The sequence below is a fragment of the Suricata suricatta genome, chromosome 3 (genome assembly GCF_006229205.1).
Source record: "Suricata suricatta isolate VVHF042 chromosome 3, meerkat_22Aug2017_6uvM2_HiC, whole genome shotgun sequence".
Lineage (NCBI taxonomy): Eukaryota > Metazoa > Chordata > Mammalia > Carnivora > Herpestidae > Suricata > Suricata suricatta.
The window spans coordinates 78,403,273-78,425,146 of record NC_043702.1 but is presented as its reverse complement, the minus strand read 5'-3'; the positions used below and the strand labels follow the sequence as shown (position 1 = coordinate 78,425,146).

Genomic DNA, 21,874 nt, shown 5'->3' with positions numbered 1-21,874 from the left:
CTGTCTCTTCAGTCAACGGGAACTTGTATTTTGCAGTGGAAATTTTCGAAATACTATTAATTCAAGTCACGGCATCAGAAGTCCAATTTAATTAAAAAACCGTTTAAGCGCTTTCAATGATTATCATAAATGATGCAGAGAATCCAAAGATGGAGAAGATAGAAAACATGTCCCAAATAAATAAATTACTGAATAACTAAAAATAAATAAATAACTAAAAATTATATAACTAAATGGGTAAGATAAGTTTTAATGTTAATAGCAAATTCACGTACAATGCTTTACAGTTTGTAGACTGATTTTTGCATGCCTTTACAAAAAAAGAATGACATTTAAAAAAATAAAAGAGTAGCATTTTATAGACTTTGTTTTACTTTTTAAGCAATCTCTATGCCCAACGTACAGCTCAAACTCATGTCCCCTGAAATCAAGAGTCACATGCTCTTCTGACTGAGCCGGCCGGGCACCCCTTGTATGCTTTTTATTAGTTGGTTCTCACTTCTACCACATGAAGCAAATGTTGTATGGGCTTCCTGACTCTTTGCAAATCAGGGAGCTCTCTGAACCTGACGTTGTCACTAATAAAATGCAAAGAGTGCTAGTTCCATTAGAGAGTAGTTGTGATGACCCATCAAAAGCATAGCGCCTGGCAGGAGAGTCACTCAAATATATGAGACCTCTCTTGCCCCACTCTCCAATCCTGGGTCCTGTTTTCTGTCCCTAACATGCTGCTTCCAGATGACTATATATAATATGAAGTGCTTTGTGTCAGAGTCCTCCTGGAAGGGTATCAAAGTGCCATAGAAGTTCAGAGAATGAGAGAAAGAGAGAAATGACATCTATCTGAGAGGCTCAAGAAAAGCCTTTCTCTTAGAAGAGATAACATTTGGTATGAGTCTTAAAGACCAGGTAGTGTTTTGACAGATAACAAGGTGAAGGTATCAATGTGCCATTCCAGTTAGAGGGAGCAGGTAGAGCAGTGGGATGGGGGGATGGGTGCGTGGGAGTCGTTGCAAGCATGCTGCTTGAAGGTCGGGTAGGGAAGGATTCACCTGGGTGGGATGGTAGTTTCGGCATTATGGATGGCACCTAACTAGAGGGCGCATGTGCAATAGGGCATCCTAGTAAGTGATTGAGCACCATCCTTTAGGAATTGGGCCAAAACCAGATGGATTTGGCAAAGGATGTAAAATAAAGGTAGAGGAGATAGGCAGACCACCTACAAAGCTTTTGTACAAATCTGGGTAAAAAGTAATAATGATAGTTGAGATACCAAGCAAGAGATAGGCCAAATGACTGAACCACCACTCTGGCAGTGACTGGGTGGTGGTGGTGAGGGAGAGCTGTGGGCAGGATGACTGGGAACAGTGGTAGACAGAAGTCGGTCAAGGAGAGGAGGAGGAGGAGTAAGAAGAAGGCAGTGAGCTCCTTCTTCAACATGTTATTTAGGGTATTTGGGGACATCCAGTTGGAGGTTTTAATCAGACAGTTGGTAACAGGGTTTTGGGGCTCAGGGTTGGAGATGGACTTTGGAGTCTTCTGCACACAGCTTATGGCTGAACTATAGGAGTGTCTGAGCTCTCCTATGGGGTGAGCACCGAAGAGGAGGGTGCAAAGGAGAAAAGAGGCTCAGTAAGAGAGCTGATCGGTTTTTTATTTGGAGTTGGTGGCAAGCAGAACAGCTGTCAGGCAGAGAAAGAAGGAGTCAAAAGAGGGAGGAGGCTGAGCAGAGCATGAAGCTTAGGGAGACAGCACGTCAGAGTTTCAACAGGAGGGTTGGGTGCATGGCTCTAAACGGTTTTTAAATTTTGAGGACATTGTGGCTGTCAAAAGTCTTAGAGATTTGATGATTAAGAGCCTATGGAGCCCTTTAAGAAAGCAGCTGAATGAGGGCAAAAATCGGATGTGGGTGGAGGGGTGAGGCAGTAGGGGAAGACCAACGTCCGGGTAATTTGACAAAGAAGGCAGAGAGGGGCAATGGATTGAGGAAGGCGAAAGGAAAAAAAATTAATAGAAGAAGAGAACACAGCATCCTTCCTTTTCCTGAAACATGGTTATGAAGAGGGAGATATTGAAAGGAAGTATAGGGTGAGAACTGATGAACATAGGGTTCTCTTCTCAAGGGAGAAGGTACCAGTAATCATCTCTTCAGATCATGAGTGTGGGTGCCTATTAAACATTATTACCCTGGATAGTTGAGTGAAAGCTGTTTGGAGTAATTGTTTTAAGCAGTTTTTTACTGGTCCATCCTAGGCTGGCTGTGAAGGAGGTGAGTGGCATTTGGCTTTGCTGCTGTCTCCCTGTCATGCTGATTTTTCCTGGTTGGCCTGGGGAGTTCCTCCCCCAACACACACACACACACACACACACACACTTCACTCTCTCCTCAGAAATGAACACTTGGTTTATCTGGGTTCTATTAGCTAGTAAATCTGATGAGCTACGTGCTGCTCCTGGCAGCAGACGAGAGCTATTTCTGAGGACAGTTAGCCTTCTGGAGTCTTAGTCTCCTGTGCTGTTTAATTCACTAAGTGTTCACATGGTGGGACCTCAAGTCAGGAGGGGGGCGCCGGGCAGGCAGAAGTGTGGGGAGATTTTGTTCTTCCAATTTTACCTTGTTTGTGGCCACTTGACCCTTCTAGGACCTTAAGCACTGAAAAATATGGTGCCCTGTCCTCCAAGTAAAACTTAAAAATCTTTAAAAGATACAACGCTTCTGTGTCAGCTACAGTTAAAAAAGCTTCTTAAAAGCCTTTCTGATAACACAATTGTGGCTGAATTCAATAACAACAAATCTTAAGAAAAAAATTTTTAGTGCCCTAAGTGCTTCATCTGTCAGTTGGGTGATCCATCTCCACCTCTGTGGACCAACATTTGGTTCTCCTGGATGAGGAGAGCCAGTCATTGGACTGGGATGCATGACCTACGTGTGCTGAGCTCAGCCCATCCATCCTAGACTTAACTGGCTGTTGAAGACCTGTTCAGAGTCTGGACCAGAAGCCCCTTTTCATGGTGCCCATGTGCTCTCATCCGATGGAAGTGGCCCCTTGGACACTAATTGCGATGTAGCTCTCCTGAACTTAATGACTGTTGCTGGTTTGCATTAATGCGGTTATTCTATTTTATGGAATATTTTTTGTCCTGCAACTTACGGGAGTTATTTTATCATTAATATGTAAAAGCAAGCCATTCTTATAACCCTGAATTATACTGCATCGTGTTCTAAAGTCAAATGCATGGAATTCTTAGAAAATCCATGGTTGAGAGTTAAAATATGTTCCTGGAGGATCAATGACAAGATGCAATATGGTGTTATGGGTAGAAGGCTTGGCTAGGAACCAGAAATCCTGCATCGCACTCTCAGCTCAGATCGTTGCCTGCTACGTGCTCATGAGAAGTTATTCTCTTTTCCCAGAAACGGAAGCTAATATTCCCACCCACCCTCTAAAATCATGAGATACAGATGGAGACGAGGGATCTGAGCTTCCCGTATGAGCAACATTGCTGTTCTATACACGTGGAAATTGTAATTCTATAAGCTGTTTCTGAAGTGTGAAAACAATTAATAGAATATTAGTTTTATTTGCAGTAAACATTTGCAGTGCATGTTTATCAGCCAAGCGAAAGTCTGGACAAAAGTTTTTCTATTTCACATACCAACTAAAGGGAGGAAACTCTGCATGTGCTGCCGTGTGGCTTTCGTGTTGGAGGTGCCACCACGAACGAGTCTTGGCATAACAGGGAGAGGTTCGCGGTGTGGCGGTTTGACTGGATTGCACAGAGCTGTGCCAAGAGGCTGCCACCAGGGTGAAGCGCCCCAGAAAGAGGGCTCAGAGTTTTCTTTGCTGTCTCCCATTTGGCTGAAGAAATCCTACATTCCACCTTCAGTGGAGCAGCTTTACACCCTCTTTCCTCCAGTGAGGAAAGTTTGATTTTTTTTTTTAGACTTGACTTGGCAGAAAACCAGATCTGAAAAAACGATAGCAGCAAGTTTTACTCATTTCTCTTAAGTATATAAAACATCGAACTCATGCCAGTTTAAAGTTTATCCCCTCTTATGCTATATGTGGTCAAGACAGAAGCTGTTCTTATGGGGAGAATCCCAGAATGTTTGTGCTGCCCATTAGTGTTGCTCATTAGAGCCAGGAAGATCCGATCTTTCACTTTACTTATAGAGGAGGAGGCCCAGAAAAATGGGCAAAGTGTTTAAGATCACAAAGTATGTGAGGAGTAAAGTCCTGGCCTAGAACCAGTTCCCCTGACTCAATCTAGTAATCCCTGTGTCTTGGCAGATGTGGGTGCAAACAATTAAAAGGAGAAGACTGGGGGTGGGCGGAAGGTCATTATTTTTTGAGAGGAAATGAAAATCACATATAAATAAGAACCTTCTTTTTGCAATACAGATTCCATTAATTTCTTTAGCAGAAGTAACACTTCTGTCTTCATTTTGCCTGTTAGCCAGGCAATAATTCTGAATTTCTTCATTATCACTTGGGCAGTTCACTTTCCCAGAGTGCGTTTTCCATCGCTGTCTGCGATCCTGACAGTGCTTGTGCGTCCACGCAGTGGGACTTTTGGCAGAAAAGAAAGAATTTTAGCCTGGTTTCCTGCAGGAAGAAGGTTTACACGATTCATTCTTGTGTGTTGCCTTTGTTCATTCTTGAGATGTGGTTGGCATCACCTTGGCAACTCAGTGGAAGCCAATCGTTGTTCTGTCAGTTTCAGTACAGCCTCTCCTGGGAGCAGCCTTGGCTGTGGCCGGAACTGGCACCAGCTGCCTTCCTTGGGGCACAGAGACAGTGTGAGGAGGGGGATGGGAATGTCTGGGGCTGGCGCTGGCTTAGTATTTATATCCCCAGTCACAGTGTCCTCCCATTGTAGACGGGGGCCAGGCAGCAGAGTGGGGAGGAGAACACGGAGGTCTTCATTGTGAGGCTACGCCTGTGCATTGGCAGATTTGTGGACCCTGGACAGGATATCGCAGTGTTGGGAAAAGCAGATAGTCACTGCCAGGTATAGGATGGTTTGCCCTAAGGTGCACAGTGGAGGCTTTTTCTGCTTTGGGAATTTTCAGCCCAGCTCCCAATAAACGGGAACATGGGTGGTGGGGTAAAGAGCAGCAAAGGCCAGGCAACTCCATGACTGCTGAAATCTTGGAGGTCGGGGATGAGAATGGTCAACAACAAGAAAAGTTTCTGACACACTGGAGCAATACAGTGAGTATGGATCCCCTCCACCTTCCCACCCCCCAGCCTTGCTCATGGTGGCCTGGCACCTGACCTTCTTGCTGCTCAGCTGGCAGGCATCAGCCGCAGCAGCAGCAGCAGCAGCAGACTTTCACGGAGCATGCGACTAGGCCAGGGTGTGTCTGAGCGTGTAGTGCTCCTGTGTGTAGAGTAGAAATTGGTCATCTTCTGGGCAGATGGGGCTCCATGGGCCCAAGACCTGAAGAAAAAGGCACTCTTCCCCTTCACTCCCCCCAGAATAGGGTCCTAAGCCCACAGTTTGTGGAATTTTAACAAGGATTTCAATTTCCATTCACCCCCTTGTCTGGATATTGACCAAATGTGATGGCTCCATATTTGGCAGCAATGCAACAAATTCAGAATCTCTGAGGACCTAATGAATGAAAGAGCAGTGTCTAGGATTTTATCGTCCTTGGGGCACCACGAAAGGGATTCAAGTGCAGGGTTCTTTGGGAGGTGAATCCAAGAAACACTGGAGAAGAACGGAGAAATGAGACAGGGAAGTGTAAGAAACCAATCTAGGGTGTGTCATCCTCAAGTGACCACCGTGGGCCCTGGGGTTTCATTGCAACGGGGAGCTCTGAGAACGCGTGCCTGCAAGTCTCCCCCTCCGCTTCCGCCTCCAGGCGGTGGAGCTGAAGTACTTACCCTGCCTCCTGTCAGTCGTTGGGGGAGGCCTGCTGGGTTGGTGCTGGGATGGTCTTTCTGGTCTGCATCGGGGGACAGAGAGGGCTGAGGCAGCCAGAGACGCAGGTGTGGGCGGTGCTGGAGGTCAGGCCGCTTGGAAATGGTGCAGATTGAGACGATGTGGTCAGGACCCTGGAAGCATCTGCTTCATGTTGACAGTTGGTGTGATCACAGAAGCTTCTGGCGTGCTGCAGAGCCGTAATAGCAGAGCTGATGGTCTGTGAGCACCTGCACAAGACACCGCTCCTCATCTTTCCTAAACAGGCTTTACGGCTGAACATTAAACCTTCATTTATTTTTAGAGTACAGAGGATAACCTTGGGAGAGAGTTAACTTTGCTGGGACCCTCAGAAATGAAAGGCCTCATGGAGCTGAGCTTAGGAGTGGCAGACCTGGGGCCTGGCGCTGCCTGAGGTGTGACTTGGCATTAGGGCCATCAGGATGACAAGCCTCTGAGCTGGTACATTGTGAGTGATTGTCGCTTCTCGTATCCTTTCCTTTAAAGGGCCACTGCTCGCTAAGTTTGGTCGAATTTTTTTTATTACAGAATAGCACTAACCGTGACTTGAGCACCTTCTAGAACATCAGGCATACGGCAGGTCCTTTATTCACCCAAACGTATCTAAGTTTCACAATCCTGAATTGTGGATCTTATTGGCTCCATTTTACTGACGAGGAAACTGAGCCTCAGAGACATGGGGGTTATACCCATGTTTATATGAATTCATTCACCCTATATATTGGTAGGCTGTCTTCCTTGGGCAACCCTTAGTGTTAGCTACTGGAGTGAGGAGCGCAGAAACCCTATCATAAATACCTTTAAAAATCCTCTCCTCCTAGTAAACTGTTCCTTTTCTTAAAGCATACGGATATGTATAATTTTTGTTTCCCTATGAGATGATCTCCCACACCCAGGAACACCTTGTAAGCGTTCAGTGCACAACAGTGTGTTACAATGCCAGGAAACATCTCTGTATCCATAATATATGTTGAATTAAATTTTATGATATGTTACATGTCAATTAAAAAAACTTCTCCTGAGATAAAAATCAACATCACAAAGAAATACTACTGCATACTCATTAGGATGTTATAATAAAGAAGACAGACAGTAACAAGTGTTGGCAAGATGTGGAGAACGTGGAACCCTCATCCACTGCTGGTGGGAATGTAAAATGGTGCAGCCGCTATGGAAACAATTTGTTTGTCTTTCAAAAAGTGAACTCACATAAAGTTACTGCCTGACCCAGAAATTATACCATTGGGTATGTGAAATGAAAGAAATGAAAACATACGTCCACATAAAAAGTTGTATATGGATGTTCATGGCATTCATAATAGCCCAAAAGTAGAAACAGCCCAAATCTCCATCTTGCCGATGAATGGATACATAAAATGTGGTAAATCCATGCAATGGAATATTATTCAGTCAGGAAGGGGAATGAAGTACTAATTTAGGCTACAATATAGCTGAACCTTAAAAACAGACTAAGTGAGGGGCGCCTGGGTGGCTCAGTCGGTTAAGCATCGGACTTTGGCTCAGGTCAGATCTCACGTTAGTGGGTTCGAGCCCCGCGTTGGGCTCTGTGCTGACCCCTAGCTCAGAGCCTGGAGCCTGCTTCCAGTTCTGTGTCTCCTTCTCTCTCTGTCCCTCCCCCTCTCATGCTCTGTCTCTCTCTATATCAAAAATAAATAAAACATTAAAAAAAAAAAAGACTAAGTGAAAGAAAATGTTAATCACATAAAGCTATATATTTATGCTTCTTTATATATAAAATATCTGAAACAGGCAAAGCTGTGAAGACAGAAAGTAGATCAGGAGGATCAGGAGTGCTCATGGGTGCAGTTTTCTGTTGGGGTGATAAAATGTTCGGCAGTTAGATGGTGGTGATGGTTGTCCAATCTTGTGAATATTCCAGGAATGTGCCTTTTTATTAAAGGGGTGAATTTTATGGTATGTGAACTACATTTCAATAAACAACACAAAGCACAACTTGTTTTGGGAGGATATTTGTATTGATAAAAAACGAGCATCAACATTAAGCCAAGGACTTCCTGCTGTTTAGGTGATATTTTGGAAACATTTTTTCAGGCTGTTGCCAAAGCCCTCATAGTCCACGGAGTTTATTTTATTTAAATCCTTCTTGTGCAAACTAATATAATGTTTTAGTGATGTCTTAACCTTGGTAACCTTTGGAGTCCTTCAAGTCGGGACAAATCCACCCAACTTTTAGGAAGGAAGCATATCTGTCTTTCTCCTTTTCTCTGGGATGAGAGAAAAGAGAGTTAAGCCATGAACATAGCTCCCAAAATGAAACAAAGCTGTGACCTTGATGTAGGCAGGTCTCTCTGGCTTTGGTCTGTCTTGTTCTGGAGGACAGTGCCAGGTCTGTGCTTCAGGGTGGCAGATTTAAATCAAGATAAGGACACAGGCTCAAGAGTTGGAGCCAGTTGGGTTTCAAGCAGCTCATCGTTGCCCGCAAAGGCTCGTGGAGACAGACCGGCTTTGCTCGTTGAGAGGAGGCTGGATGGGCAGACTGTAAGGTCGCATTAACTCCCATTAACTCCGAGAGGCCATGGGTCCCCTGCCGTACTGCCCCAGTTCTTACAGCAATGGTGCTCTGTTCAAGGAACTCATCAACTCTGTGTTTGGAAGTCATTTAGAATTGATTGGGAGGAAAGCAGGAAAAACAAAGCACCAGAGGCTCATGCTTGTTGTTTCGCTGATTTTCAGAGATAGCAGTTGATTCTAAAGCCAGAACTTTTAGAACACTAGATAGCCTTCTGGGCACAGATCTGCTAGCTAACCTAATTGGCTGGGTGACTTTCTGCAAGTCATCTACTGTGTCCTGACCTGGAGTTTGTTTATTTGTAAAATGCGGTGTTGAGTTGGGCTGACCTTGAAGGACCTTTAGGCTTTGAAAAGCTCTAGAATTTTTCTTAATAACTTTAACTTTTCATAGCAAGTCTCACACCTGCCTTTACCTAGGCTCTGATTGGCCTTTGCTTGTTTTTATTCTTTTTCCTGGCATATATGGAGTATTTAATTATGAATAAAAACCATTCTATAAACATTTTTTTAATGTTTATTGATTTTTTGAAAGACAGACAGAGACAGAGTATAAGCAGGAGAGGGGAAGAGAGAGGGAGACATAGAATCTGAAGCAGGCTCCAGGCTCTGAGCTGTCAGCACAGAGCCCAATGTGGGGCTTGAACCCCTGGGCTGTGAGATCATAACCTGAGGTGAAGTTAGATGCTTAACTGACTGAGCCACCCAGGCACCCTGTTTAAACCCATTTCCAGTGCTGTTTGGTTGTTCTGTATCTATGTGTACTACCATGTCCCTCACCACTGTGCCTAGGAAGGATGTTGGTAGGAGGGGGTCAAGAGCCCCAGGTTTCAAAAAAGACTTATTACATACGGGGTGGGGAGAAGGTGGGGAGGGGGGTTAGTCCTTCTCGGCTGCCACTTTCCTCATGGCTGCAGGACATTGCTTAGCTCTTCTGTCTTCTTCTTGGCCTGCATGTGTATCCACACCTTTTCTGGCTAAACTTGAGCACACACTTGTCCTTGGAGACCTTGAGCAGTTCCATGGCATGCTACTCATATGGGGCAAAGCTACACACCTCTTGGATCATGTGCTGCGTGAGTTTGGCACACTTGGTAAGGCGCCTGGGGTGGTGGCTGTGCCTTGGCTTGTTCATGTTCGCAGTCACTTTGTGGCCCTTGTTGAAGCCCACAGCCACAGGGTAGCGCAGAGCCATGCTGCTGCTCCTCAGTGGCTCCTGTGGTGGAAGGCCTTTGCCTGTTCTTAATTCCTTTTGTTGCCGGGAAGGCTTGCCATGTGTATGGCCACCTTTTTTCTTGCCAGTCTTGCCCTCTTCCCTGATCTTAAGCCATTCTTTCCTCAATAGTTTCATGTCAATCCCGCCATCATGGTTAACACTTTCTTGACTACCATAGACTATACTAGGGTACTCTGACTTTTGTTACCATATGAATCACTTTGTTGCCATCTTTCATATTCATCCTGAGCATCTGCTGTTTGTGTGTCTCCTGCTTTTCCAGTAAATCATAAGCTACTTAGGAAGGCAGAGTGGTGCGAAGGAAGAACACTTCAATCAGGGACTTAAAGGTATTTTCCCAAAGTAATGGAGCTGATAAAGTGACTGGGCCTTAGTTTTCCAGTTTGTGGCCTGGGGATGGTAATACCTACCTCATGGAGTTACTATGAGAATTAAATGAGATAAAACAGAGAAGGGTTTGGTTCGTAGTGGTTGGTGATAGTGTGGGTGGACCGCAGTGAGATGGTGGCTGGAAGAACTTGTCCTCGCCTGTACTTTCAGGAAAGAAGTTGTGAACTCCTGGACAGACACTATAATGATTATTCTCAGGAATTCGTTCCTCTTCCTCATATTCATTCCTCAGTGTCTGAAGATAAGTCCACAGAGTGAGTTTAAATCTTTCTGTGGAAATTTAAGAATTTTTTCCTATTTCTTTTTTTCTTAGTGAAGGTATAGAAAAACCTTCAGATTACTGGGCACCTTTGGCCACAAACTCTTGGTTGGTCTTAGAGATTGTTATGAGATTGCTTCTCAAATGATCTCTTCTTGGGGAATTAATTTCAGTTTCTGTAACATCCCTCCTGGTGCCCATCTTCTCAGTGTTTAAGTGGGTCTTTTGCTTTCTCTCATCTCCCAGAGTAATATTCCTTCCAGGCTGGGGAATGATTGTTGGGTAACGGGTCAAATGAATTAATAAGCAGGCCATATGGTTCATAGACACTTTGCTCTCAACAACTCGATAGGAAAGGGTTTGATTGTGTTTTTCTTTTTTTAATTTTAACTGTAAAAATGTAAGAACCATCTGCTGTTATTTTTTGCATGTGATCCTCATGGGTTATTTAGTTAGATTGCTCTCATGCAATTAGCTGCTCTACGTGGAGGCTTTCGTGGCAAAGCTGGATTATTTCATTTTTGGTTGTAATGTGTATGGAGTGTGTGTGTCTCATCCAGACTCCTTTCATTGATTGCGGCAGGTTTGCCTACATGCAGTGAGCTCTTGGGATTTACATGGTTTCTGCCTTAGCTACTTAAATGCTTTAATTGTAGTGGCCCCTTTGATGGGTTGAGAACAGGTTACATACTAATTGCGGTGGAGCAGACCAACTAGGATAATGTGATAGAGAGTGATGCCAGGGTGGGGCGGGGCTGCTGCAGATAGGAGCATGGAAGCCCTTGGAGAATTGCAGTTGACATCTGAAGGGTGACAAACGGACTGTCAAATGAAGGTCTCTGGTGAGCTAAACGAGGATCTGCAGTGAGGAAGTTTGAAGGGGAAGGAAGTGAAGAACAGAGACTCTGGGCCATGGAATATGCTGAGGAGTAAAGAAGTCCAGCGGGCTACACAGTTGTGAGATGGAGGAAAATGAGGGCTGAAGAGGGGCTAGTCTAATAGGAGGATTTTTAAGGGAGGATTTGATACCATCTAATTTATAGTCCTAGAAAGCTCACTCTGCTGAGTGGAAATTGGATTGTTAGGAGCAAGAATGGAGTTGGAGAGACAGTGATGAGACTCTGGCAGTTGTCCAGATGAGAAACCATGTGGCTTGGGCTGAGGTTGTGTGGTATAGAAGATGAGATGATAGACTTTGGGTGTACTTGGGATGTGGCATCTATGGGACGTACCTGATGGTTTGGGGCTCTTCCTCAGATATGGAGGGCTTGATTTAATTTCTGGTCAGTTAAGTTTGAAGTGGCTAATGGAATGTAAGAAGTTTAAATGTCCACGGGTGATTGAATATACGAATTTGGAGCTTACATGAGATTTGAAGGCCGAAGCATTGATTTAGATTATGTGAAGGTCAAGAATGTAGACAGAGAGGATGCTGAGATCTGAGTCCGGGACACACCATCCTTTAGAAGTCTGTAAGAGAAACAAGTAGAGAGTAGCCAGAGAGATTGGAGAACCTCATGCTGAATAGGTGCCTGGAAAGGAACGTGTCTCCAGGAGGAATTGGTGCCCTCATCATTCAGTTTCAAGTGCCAGCACTTAACACTCCTATTAAAATGTTAATTGAAAGATGTACTCTGTGTCCGAAAGTTCAGTGACAGCTAGAGCCCATGGGGCCCAACGCCTGTCCACAGAAACCCTCAGCAACAGTGGGATCAGAAACCGGGAGACTCTTGTCTCCTGGGAGCCATGGGACATGGGACTTTGCTGAAGTCTCCATCGGGCTCTGAGATTTTCGTACCGTTGCCAAAGCAGCAAAGAGTAATTTGTTTGTTGTTGTTTAATGGCACTCGGATACACAGCTTGCATGGCTATGCCACAGATCAGTTGTTTGAAAATAATCAGTAACTAAATTTTAATTCTGTATTTTAATTTCAAGGCTCTAATATTCACTTAAAATAAAAGCTTGCATAGCCAACTCAGTGTGTGACAAGACAAAAATACTTCAGGTTTTAACTTCTTTATATTCTAGTCCTGATGAGAAGTCTCAAAACAAATCATTTTATAAATTTTATTGTTTCTTGAAGGCAGTTTCTATTTGGGAGTTAACTTCAGCTTATGGAAAATTGTTGTGTTATCTGTTTGTCATTTGATAAATGATATTATTTAAATGAGGAGTGGCAATTTCTTGCTTTTTACCTGTCTTAAGATGAATGTATAATGTACTCCAACAAACATTAAAAATTTTTTTTAAAATGTTTTTTATTTATTTTTGAGAGACAGAGAGAGACAGTGCGAGCAGGGAAGGGTCAGAGAGAGAGGGAGACACAGAACCAGAAGCAGGCTCCAGGCTCTGAGCTGTCAGCACAGAGGCTGATGCAGGGCCCAAACCCATGAACTGTGAGATCATGACCTGAGCCGAAGCTGGACACTTAGCCGACTGAGCCACCCAGGCACTGCTCCAACAAACATTTTAAATTGAAGGGCAAAGTTGGGGAATCCTATTTTGTTGTGACATTTATATAAATTAAGAGGTCATTTTTCCAGCTGTAGTAAGTGAATTTTCTTCAAAACTCAAAACATGATCATTCTGGAAACAAGATGGTTTATATTGGTGATTCTCATCAAGTTTGGAGAAATAGTGGGTTGGTTTGAAATTAAGCAAAGCTGCAGTTTCTTTTAATAAGGTTCAGTTGGTGACAAATACTTAGGCATACTCTGTAAATGTTCTAACCTTAGTGACATTTAGTTAATTTTATGAATAGATAAGCTAAGAAGAATGTAGTGGACTAATCGTTGACAGTGTTCACCAAGGAGGAATATTCTCTTGGTTATCCAAACCAAATACTAGGTTCACTAATGGAGTGAGACTTGGCTAGGAACAAAACATCAGAAAATAACCCCTTTCCATAATTTTAACAAAATGACTGGCTCTGCTGCTTGTATAAAACAATATTTTGGGCACCTGAGTGGCACACTTGGTTGAGTGTCCAACTTTGGCTCAGGTCATGATTTTGCGGTTCATGTGTTCAAACCCCCGTCAGGCTTACTGCTGTCAGTGCAGAACCCGCTTCAGATCTTCTGTTCCTCTCTCTCTGCCCTTCTCCCACTTGTGGTCTCTCAAAAATAAACATAAAGAAAAACCTCTACAGTATTTTGTGGTACCTTAAAATTCTCCATTTCTTCTAAGATCAAACAGGAAGTAGCTCATTTGTCTGGTTGACTCAATTCCAGTTTCAAAGACTAAAAGCTCAAGTATAACGCCTGAAGTATAGGACCTTACCTACATGTGGCCCTACCCATGGTCCTAAAAGAGTACAATGCTAAGCCAGCTGGCAGCCGTGTACTCTTGTGTGAAGGTTATAGGATGTAACAAGCCTTGGCCTTGAGAGTCTTATGAGCAGTTATCTTTTTGAGGCACTGGACTGTTCTGGGGTAAAGGTTCCTGGTGTCCAAGCCACATGTAGGAGGCACAGGGTGGGAGTGAGGGAGATTCCGAGCTCCCCTCCCTTCTTCCCTTCTCCTGTCCTCCCCTCTGACACTTGGGACATGAAGATGAAGGGCCATCTGGGAGATCAGGCTGTGGGAAAGGGCAGCGGGAGGGCCACCCCTTGCCTGGGCGGTGTTGGTGGGAAGAAGGTTCTCCCTGGGAAGATGCTGTGTCTTCTCAGCCACTAGCTTCCCTGCTCCTCAGCACTGTGCCTGGCACGTGAGTGCCCAGTGACTCCCTGGCGAATGTGGAGTGGTTCCAGGGTCAGGGCTCATGCAGCCCCAGGTGAGGGCTTCTTCCTTTCCTTCTGACAGTTACTTCCTTGAACCGTGTGCCGCGCTGTCTCAGACCAGATCCCAAGAACCTGCACCTGCAGAAACCATTTAATGTATTGTACAGAGGGTCCCCTGTGACTTGAAAGGCTCTATCTAGGCATAACTTACTCATATGAAGAAAACACTAGAATTCTCTGGGACACAAAAAAAAAACAATAATAACTTGCTATTAAGAGCAGCTTCTTAAATCCGATCACATCATTTTCCCACTGAATACAAGCCCAGCACCGTACCTTGGCAAACAGTGCCCTGCATAAATTGGCTCCTGATTTCCATTCTCCGCTCCTGTGGTACCCCACTCCCGGTGCCTTGAGCACTCCAGGCCCCCTCCTGTCTGCTCCACCCTCTGCTCTGTCTGGTATGTTTTTCCATGGCTCTTCGCATGCCTCGATCTTTCTGATCCTTTAAAAAATCCCCTTAAATGACATTTCTTCAGGAAGGTCTGCTTTGCTCTCCGTGCTGTCCCCTGTGTCCTGTTATTTTATACCTTGGCATTTTGTGGTTCCCCCGGCTGTTTGCTTTCTTGTTTATCAGCTATCTGCCACACTTGATTGAGTGCTTTACAGGAAGGACTGTTTTCTGATTTGCGTAGACTCTAGTCCAGTGCCTGGTTCAGAAGAAGCTCTCCATAATTAAATATTTGTTCAGATGAGTGAATGAAGCACCAACCTATTTTTCATCAGAGGAAGTGTTTCAAGTTAAAAAAAAAACACCTCTTTTTCTTTCTTGGATTCTCAACATGCAGTACACATAAACGCACTGTGTGTGTGCGTCACACTGTAATAATTCCATAGTCTTCGTACGGAAATGCCTTCAAGGATAGGGTTTGTGATTTAGTGCCTGCAGTCTAACTGCTGTTAGTGCTTTTTATTCCTAAACTTCTAATGTGTTTTCCCCGCCCTTTCCTCTCGCCTTTCTTTTTTAGCAAGGGAAGCCATATGTCTTCGACAGAGTGCTGCCCCCCAGCACGACCCAAGAGCAGGTTTACAATGCGTGTGCAAAGCAAATTGTCAAAGGTAAGTGCTATTTCTTTATTTCCTCCCGGGCCTTTCAGAGTAATTGAAAACATTAAGTGATATTTGCAGCCTAGGAATCAATGTGCCTGGACTATAAGCAGAGGCCTACTAATTGGAAACACTGAATTATAGCCTGAGCTCTGGTCTTGATTTGCTATGATGTCAGGCAAGTTCTTTAACCTCTCCATACCTCCTTGCCAAGAAATTTCTTTATTTCTTCTACCACCTTGTTGGCAGTTATTCTGCCACCTAGAAGCTTCAAAGCTATGGTCACACTATTCCTTTAAAGGTCTTAAAATACTGTTGTAGGTCTGAGGCCTCCTTTCTACTTTGAAGAAGACAAAAATAGATATATCTGATGCTCCATTTGTACAGTTTTGACTGATTTATTTCATGCATCTGTGTCTTCAGGGAGAAGCCTTACACGTGGAAAATTCTTGGGTGTCAAGAAGTTTCTGCAGCATATTAAAATCACATTACCTTGTTGGTTATTGAGCTGTTTTTGCTACTCAGCATTCCTTACATATACTTTGGTCTAACCCACTTTCAACCTTTCCACCCAGATACCAACATTTGTTCCTCCAAATAGATAGCCTGAAGCCAAAATTTGTCTTAGAGATCAGCTCTTTTCTCTGGGGCTGGCCTTGGCCCTAAAGGATTTGTGTCAAAATAACAGCAGGGAGATGAAGCAATTTGCAAGTCCCTGTACCTTGCCCTTTCAAATCGGAGGGCTGGAGCATGCCTTGGGGGCGTTCGCCATCTGGACAGAGCTGGGGGGCATCTCTGCTTCTTTGCTTTTCATCTTTGAATCTTAACCTTCAACTCTGAATGCTATGCCAAATGTCCTGATGTTGCCACCTTTATAGGTAGCTCTAGACTTAAAGAGCAAAAAGCAAAATCAGCATTCATAAAGCACCTTGTCATGCAAGATGCGCTTGTTTTTGGAAGCTGAGCTGAGTAACCTCACTGTTTGAAATTCCTGAAAGCCAGCCCTGGGTGCATCTGTTAGATTGGTTCTGACCCGGACACCTGCGTGGGAGAGTCAGTCAGTATGTCCTGTTCCTCGCTGAGCTGTATGGTTATTCACACTCTTGTTGCAGACATCAATTAATTTTGAAGGTCTTCACAGTAAGATCATTATAGAAAACAGAAGAGAAAAAAAGACATGCCTGAATTTGGGCTCTTCTTGAATTACTATTGTAGGTCTGTATTTGGTGGTAATTTTTGTTTTCTCTTGACTTCTATTGTTTTGCATCTCTTCCTGTCTAAACCTGTTTTCTCTTTCTCTCTCTCTCTCTGGAGTGTGTAGCTGTAGTTTGCTTCTAGTCTGTCCTCCTTCCTCTCTATTATCAGACTCTTATTTTTATGAAAGTAAAATTAATCACATGTGAACAATAATTTCCTTCTTTGTCTCACCCCTTTCATTACCAGAACCAAATAGTATTTACCACGTGCTGTGCTAAACATGAGGTCCATTTAAATGTATCTCTCAGTTGACGTTCTGATTAGAGATGGATGTACTCCATTTTTAAAAAGTCCTGTGATTAACACATAATAATCATCATTTTTCAGTCTTCATTACTAGAGAAGTTGAGTATCTTTCAGTGTTTGGGTTTTTCTATGGTATGAAATGTCAGGAATAGGCAGTCCTTGGAAAGTTCTCATGAAGATGTGACCTACCCAGATAACTTGACGCCCTGTATATGGTGAGCCACAAACAAAACAAAACAAAACAAAACAAAACAAAACAAAACAAAACATTTAAGGTAAAATCAGGCTCTGACATGATAAGATAAACAGGTATTCTTCAGACACTGTAAATATGACAAGAGCATAGTCATTTTGTATCAGTAAAATATCCATTGAGGCTCGTGTGAGGGGAAGTGGCCATGTTATTTTCGCATCATCAAGGTAAAACAAAGATATATGAGAAAGAACTCCATGGAATGGTTATTAGGTACAACTGAGATCTCTTTTGCCATGACAAAACCTATTTAACTCAGGAAAGGAGGTAGTATTGTAGGGCCCTCTTTTTCTAGAGGCCAGGAATTCAATCAGATAACTTCTGAAGGTCACCACAGTCCCATGATTCATGACAATGTGGTGGACTGGTGAGCTTTCCTTTCAAGTCTGTCTGAACCCTTAATGTTTTTGAGATCAGGAAGACTCCTTTTAACTGGATGGCTTTATTCTCTCTTGGGTTTTTCATTCCCTTCAACTTGACTAGTTTTGTAAAAACATATTTCAAACATTTGATTGTAGAATTCTGGTATCTCCCACACCCCCACCTTTGTCTGGTGTCTGTTTCTCAAAATTTTGTCTGAAGAGTATGTAGGATTCTCCTCCATTTCTTCCAGAAGAGCTTATAGGATTTGTGACTACCAGCGTGGTGAATCAGAAGGTTCCTGTGGATACCCTAGGAATTAAAAACCATGGTTACTGGATGCTATTGTCAAAGTATGGGTACCTCTGTCCCAGTCTACAGAAGTCGCTCTGGGCATTTGGCTCCCAAATTAACTAGATGTAGACTGTCCAGGGCTAGAGAAGGTGGTTTCTTGTTGACTAGACCTAATTTCTTTAAGCTTCATTCATTTGATTACTTCTTTTACTCATTCCTTCATGCAAGGAGATTAAGTATTTACCATGTGGTATTCTGCTAGGGACTAGAATCACCAAAGTATGTAAGACTGTCTGCAAGAAGCTTCAAGTGTAGGGAAAGAGACGGATGTATCTCTAGTCACCACACCCATGGGTAGTACGTGCTTTAAGACAGCTGTGTGCAAGGTGCTGTGGGAGCACAGAAGAAAGTCACTTGGGACTGATTTTGGTGAGTGGAGATGAGGATTGGAGAGTTTACGAAGGCTTCTTGGAAAGGTAGGGTCCTGAAGACTGTAAAATAGAGCAGGGCTGTACAAGCAGAAGGAATAGCAAAAACGTAGAAATTGTATGACATGTTTGGGCAACTTAAGAGTGTTGCAGGGTGCTGGGGAATGGGACTTAAAACGTTAGGCTGGATTAGAGTTTGGTAGAAATGGATGGGCTTTATCCTTCAGACAGTGTTGACTCATTGAAGAGTTTTAAGCTCCGGATATTATAAGATCTATGTTATTATTATGTGTAGCTCTTAAAAAGAAAGAGATTTCTTTGGCTACTCTTATCTGTCAGGCATCCTCTATGCACTTTACACATATTATTGTATTTTAAACCTCAGCAATTTTATGAGGTGTGAACATGATTATTCCCATTGTACTAAAGAGGAATTTGAGGTCAAATAACTTGGCCAGGTCAGTGAAGGGGTGGTGAGGCTGGAACTTAAGCCTGAGCTTGTCTGACTTCCTTGGATTTTTCTGCACTATCCCGTCCCTACTTTTCTGGTGAGCCCATAATGAACACTTAATAGCAATTCATGAGTTATTACTTTTCTGTTAGGCCATATGGACTATTAACCAAGCACTGCAGAAGGACAGGGCTGGGAATGGGTACAGGAAAGGGGGAGAGCGGAGGAAATAGAGATTGTGGTTCTGGAGCCTAGGGATGGCCCTGCCTGTCTCCCAATAGTGAGGTGCGTTTCCATTCTGAAGACGCAGCAGTGTCCCTCTCCTTGAGGCTGGTTGGGCCCAGCAGTCCGGTTTGCCACTAGCACCTAGCAGGGCCACCTCTACGTGCTTTGGGCATGTGGTCTACCTGAATAGCTCGATTGGTTAGTGGGAGCCTTAGGATTCTGAGCAGGGATGATCTGTCAGCCAACACTGCCAGAGACCCTGGTGCCACTGACAGGCCACCATTTCACCTGCGGAGTTGGTAGGAGGCCATGACAGTCTTCTCAGGAACTTACATGATTACATCTTTCCCAGCTTCTTACCCAGTAGTGGAACGAACCCTTCTGTTCTAGCAAGGTCTGGACTCAGAACTAGCAAAAACCTGGGGCGGAAACCTGGCTTCCGAAGTCTACAACAAAGAGGCAAGAAGTATTTTCAAGTATCCCACTCCTCTCCTCCTTCCTCCCTGGAGGTGAGAAGGCCCTTCCCACCCGCAGTGGAATCTCTCTTTGAATTTGTTTGGCTGCCGGGTGGATGTGTCCTGTGCTCGTGGGTGCCGCTGGCTGCGTGGCATGAGCTGAGATCACATCACACCAGAGCCTGTCACAAAGCAAGGTTCTGTCTGGCTGAGCTGATTCCTGGCTGTGCGGCTGGTGCACAGAAATAGTCATTCTGTTACAAGAGAGGCTCTGCACCAAATGCTTTCCTCAGGCCCAGGAGCTGCCATTCAATGTGATGAAAGTGCCTTTTTGTGGGCTGTTTCTGCTTGGCCCAGTGGGGGTGGCTCGTGGCTCAGCGTGGCGCTGAGCACAGACCTGCTCGCCCATTCTGCCTTCCTTGGCGGGTCCAACCCAGATGCATTGTCACTTCCCCTCCCGCCTCTCCTCTCCCCTCCTGCCTGAGCAAACAAACTGACCCCCAAAACTTGGAGTTTGGAAGAAAATAGAGAACACTGGGTTCAAAGCGTTTCCTTTTCTTTTTGAATTAGCCATTTAATTCACAATTAAGTTGATAGAGGTAATCAAGTCTGTTTGTCCTTGAACACTAGAGATAGGTTCTCCAACAATGAATTAATTGTAACGTGATTGTAAATCGTACTTTAAAGGCCAGGCAGAGTTTGTTCTGATGGGGTTTTATGTGCTCTCTTTTACCTTAAAAAAGAAAAAAATTTGCACTCCAAGTTAAAAAGCTGCGACAAACAGTCAAGGACTCTCCCAGTGGGGTCTCAGGTGCTCCTCAGCTCCCTGCTCCGAGGGCAGTGGTGTTTTTGTCTCCCTGTCCCGGGCCTTACCCCGTGGGACTTTGGGGAGCAGCAGCTAACCAGGGGCTAATAGGATTGTACATTCTGGTTGGGGAGGTTGGAGTTTTAGGGGTGGGCCCCGGCCAGAGGAGCCTAATTCCGGTGCTCCAAACCCACTGCTTCCTGGCAGAGTCAGAAGCATGAGCTGGGTGCTCTCCTATCAGTGGAGCTCAGGCTGAGCTGAGCTCTTTATGGTGTGGACGGTGCCCAGAGCCACCTCCTGCGAGCATATGCACCTGTAGGGTGGCCAGCAGGCCTGTTAGGAGGAGCAGAGGGAGCTGGACACTTGGCCTCGTCCTCCTCACCCCTGCTCTGCAGCCTGAGCTGCAAGGTCCCAGAGTGCTCCCCGCACAGGGGCTTAGGGTAAAGAAGCCCTTGCAGTTCCGCAGCAGATATTTAATTTCTACTAAATTGAAGCTTCTAGTGCTGTGATTATGGCTGGCATCCCAGCGGCCTGGAGTTGTTTATGCCATGAATATAGAATTTTAAGAGCCCAGCCGCAGGGTGGGAACGTCTTTCCTTGTGCGCCTCAAAGCACATCACATTCACGGTCCTATAAAGGCTTTCCACTCTGAATCTTTTCTCCGAGTAAGTTGGCACTTCTGTGAAGACTGAAGCTTGAACCTCCAGCCTGTACATTGTAGTCTTTAAGTTTCTGCTTCTCCTGTTACCAAGGAAACCATTACCAGAAGTTAGAAGTTTGATATGTGTGAACGAACATTCTCTCTCTTCTCTCAATATAGCTTGACACAAACTCTTAAGGGCTGCTAGGATTGAAAAAATTCTGCTGCTTATTTTCTCTCTCTCTCTCTCTCTCTCTCTCTCTCTTTTTTTTTTTTTAGCTTTCTAAAGGAAAATCCCACTTTCTGTTCTGATCCCATTTTACCCTCCAGAAACCTCAGGTCAATAAAATGTATATTGAAAAAATTTTTAGAAATGCTAACCAAACAACAAACATTAACTGACATTATAGAATTCAGAGAGGCCAAAAATACAAACCAACCAACCTAACTAGGACTGAAACAGATGGAGCTGCTGGCCGGAGTGATGATTTTGTACATGGCCTTGAAAAGGACACCTCACCTGGGGGTTCCTCTCATTGCCCCCACTGCCCTTTCAGGAATGAGACTTCTTCTTCTTATGTAGAGCTGCTGGGTCAATGATATTAATTATGTACTATTTCCCTTTTGGTGATGTGGATGTGGAGGAAGGGAGGTTGAGGGAAATGAGTGCTAAATATATTTTAATCACCTCTGCTGCTTTGGAAGAATTCCCACAGATAATCTGCAGTGCAAAGCAGCCTCTGTCCGCACGCCTCCCCTTGTCCCTGCGTGAAATGGAGGCTGGCCTGTGGTGTGGGGGTTTGCACAGCGTGCTCATTGTATAATTAAAAGAAATTCCTGATGCTGATGGGCCTGGGCTGGCCTGCTAGCACAGTCACTGAAAAAACAGAGGCGTTAACGTTGAGTCAGAGCCCTGGTGGTTTCTGGGCTGATTGGATTGTCACCGTGTGCCCAGGATTACCGAGTGGGGTCCGTCCACCGGGCTCTGGACATGCTCCGTTCTGAAGGGGCTCTGTGCGGCCTTCCTGAGGAACCTTCCTAAGGAGCTCGCCTGGGCCAGCGTGTAAACGGACCCAAATCAGATCTTTAACAAAGAAATTCTGTTCTACACTCCAGAGACTCAGGACCTTGGTGTTTTTCTTCCTCTGACTGATCTCAGGAGATCAACTTAGAGAAGAAAACTCAAGTATCTTTCAACTAAAAGAGAATGTACTGCTCAGTAATCTTTCTTAATGTTGATGTTATT

The 21,874-nt window shown here is 44.4% G+C and overlaps 1 protein-coding gene and 1 pseudogene across 2 annotated transcripts in view; one reads left to right on the top strand and one right to left on the bottom strand.

Moving 5' to 3' along the window:
- KIF5C (kinesin family member 5C) overlaps nucleotides 1–21,874 on the top strand; it is a 151,283-nt gene that overhangs the window by 35,772 nt on the left and 93,637 nt on the right. For both annotated transcript variants that reach the window (XM_029934612.1, XM_029934611.1), the window contains exon 2: nucleotides 15,136–15,226. In XM_029934612.1, the coding sequence (XP_029790472.1) occupies nucleotides 15,136–15,226 (91 nt within the window). The remainder of the gene's footprint in view (nucleotides 1–15,135; nucleotides 15,227–21,874) is intronic.
- LOC115287832 lies at nucleotides 9,382–9,697 on the bottom strand (annotated as a pseudogene).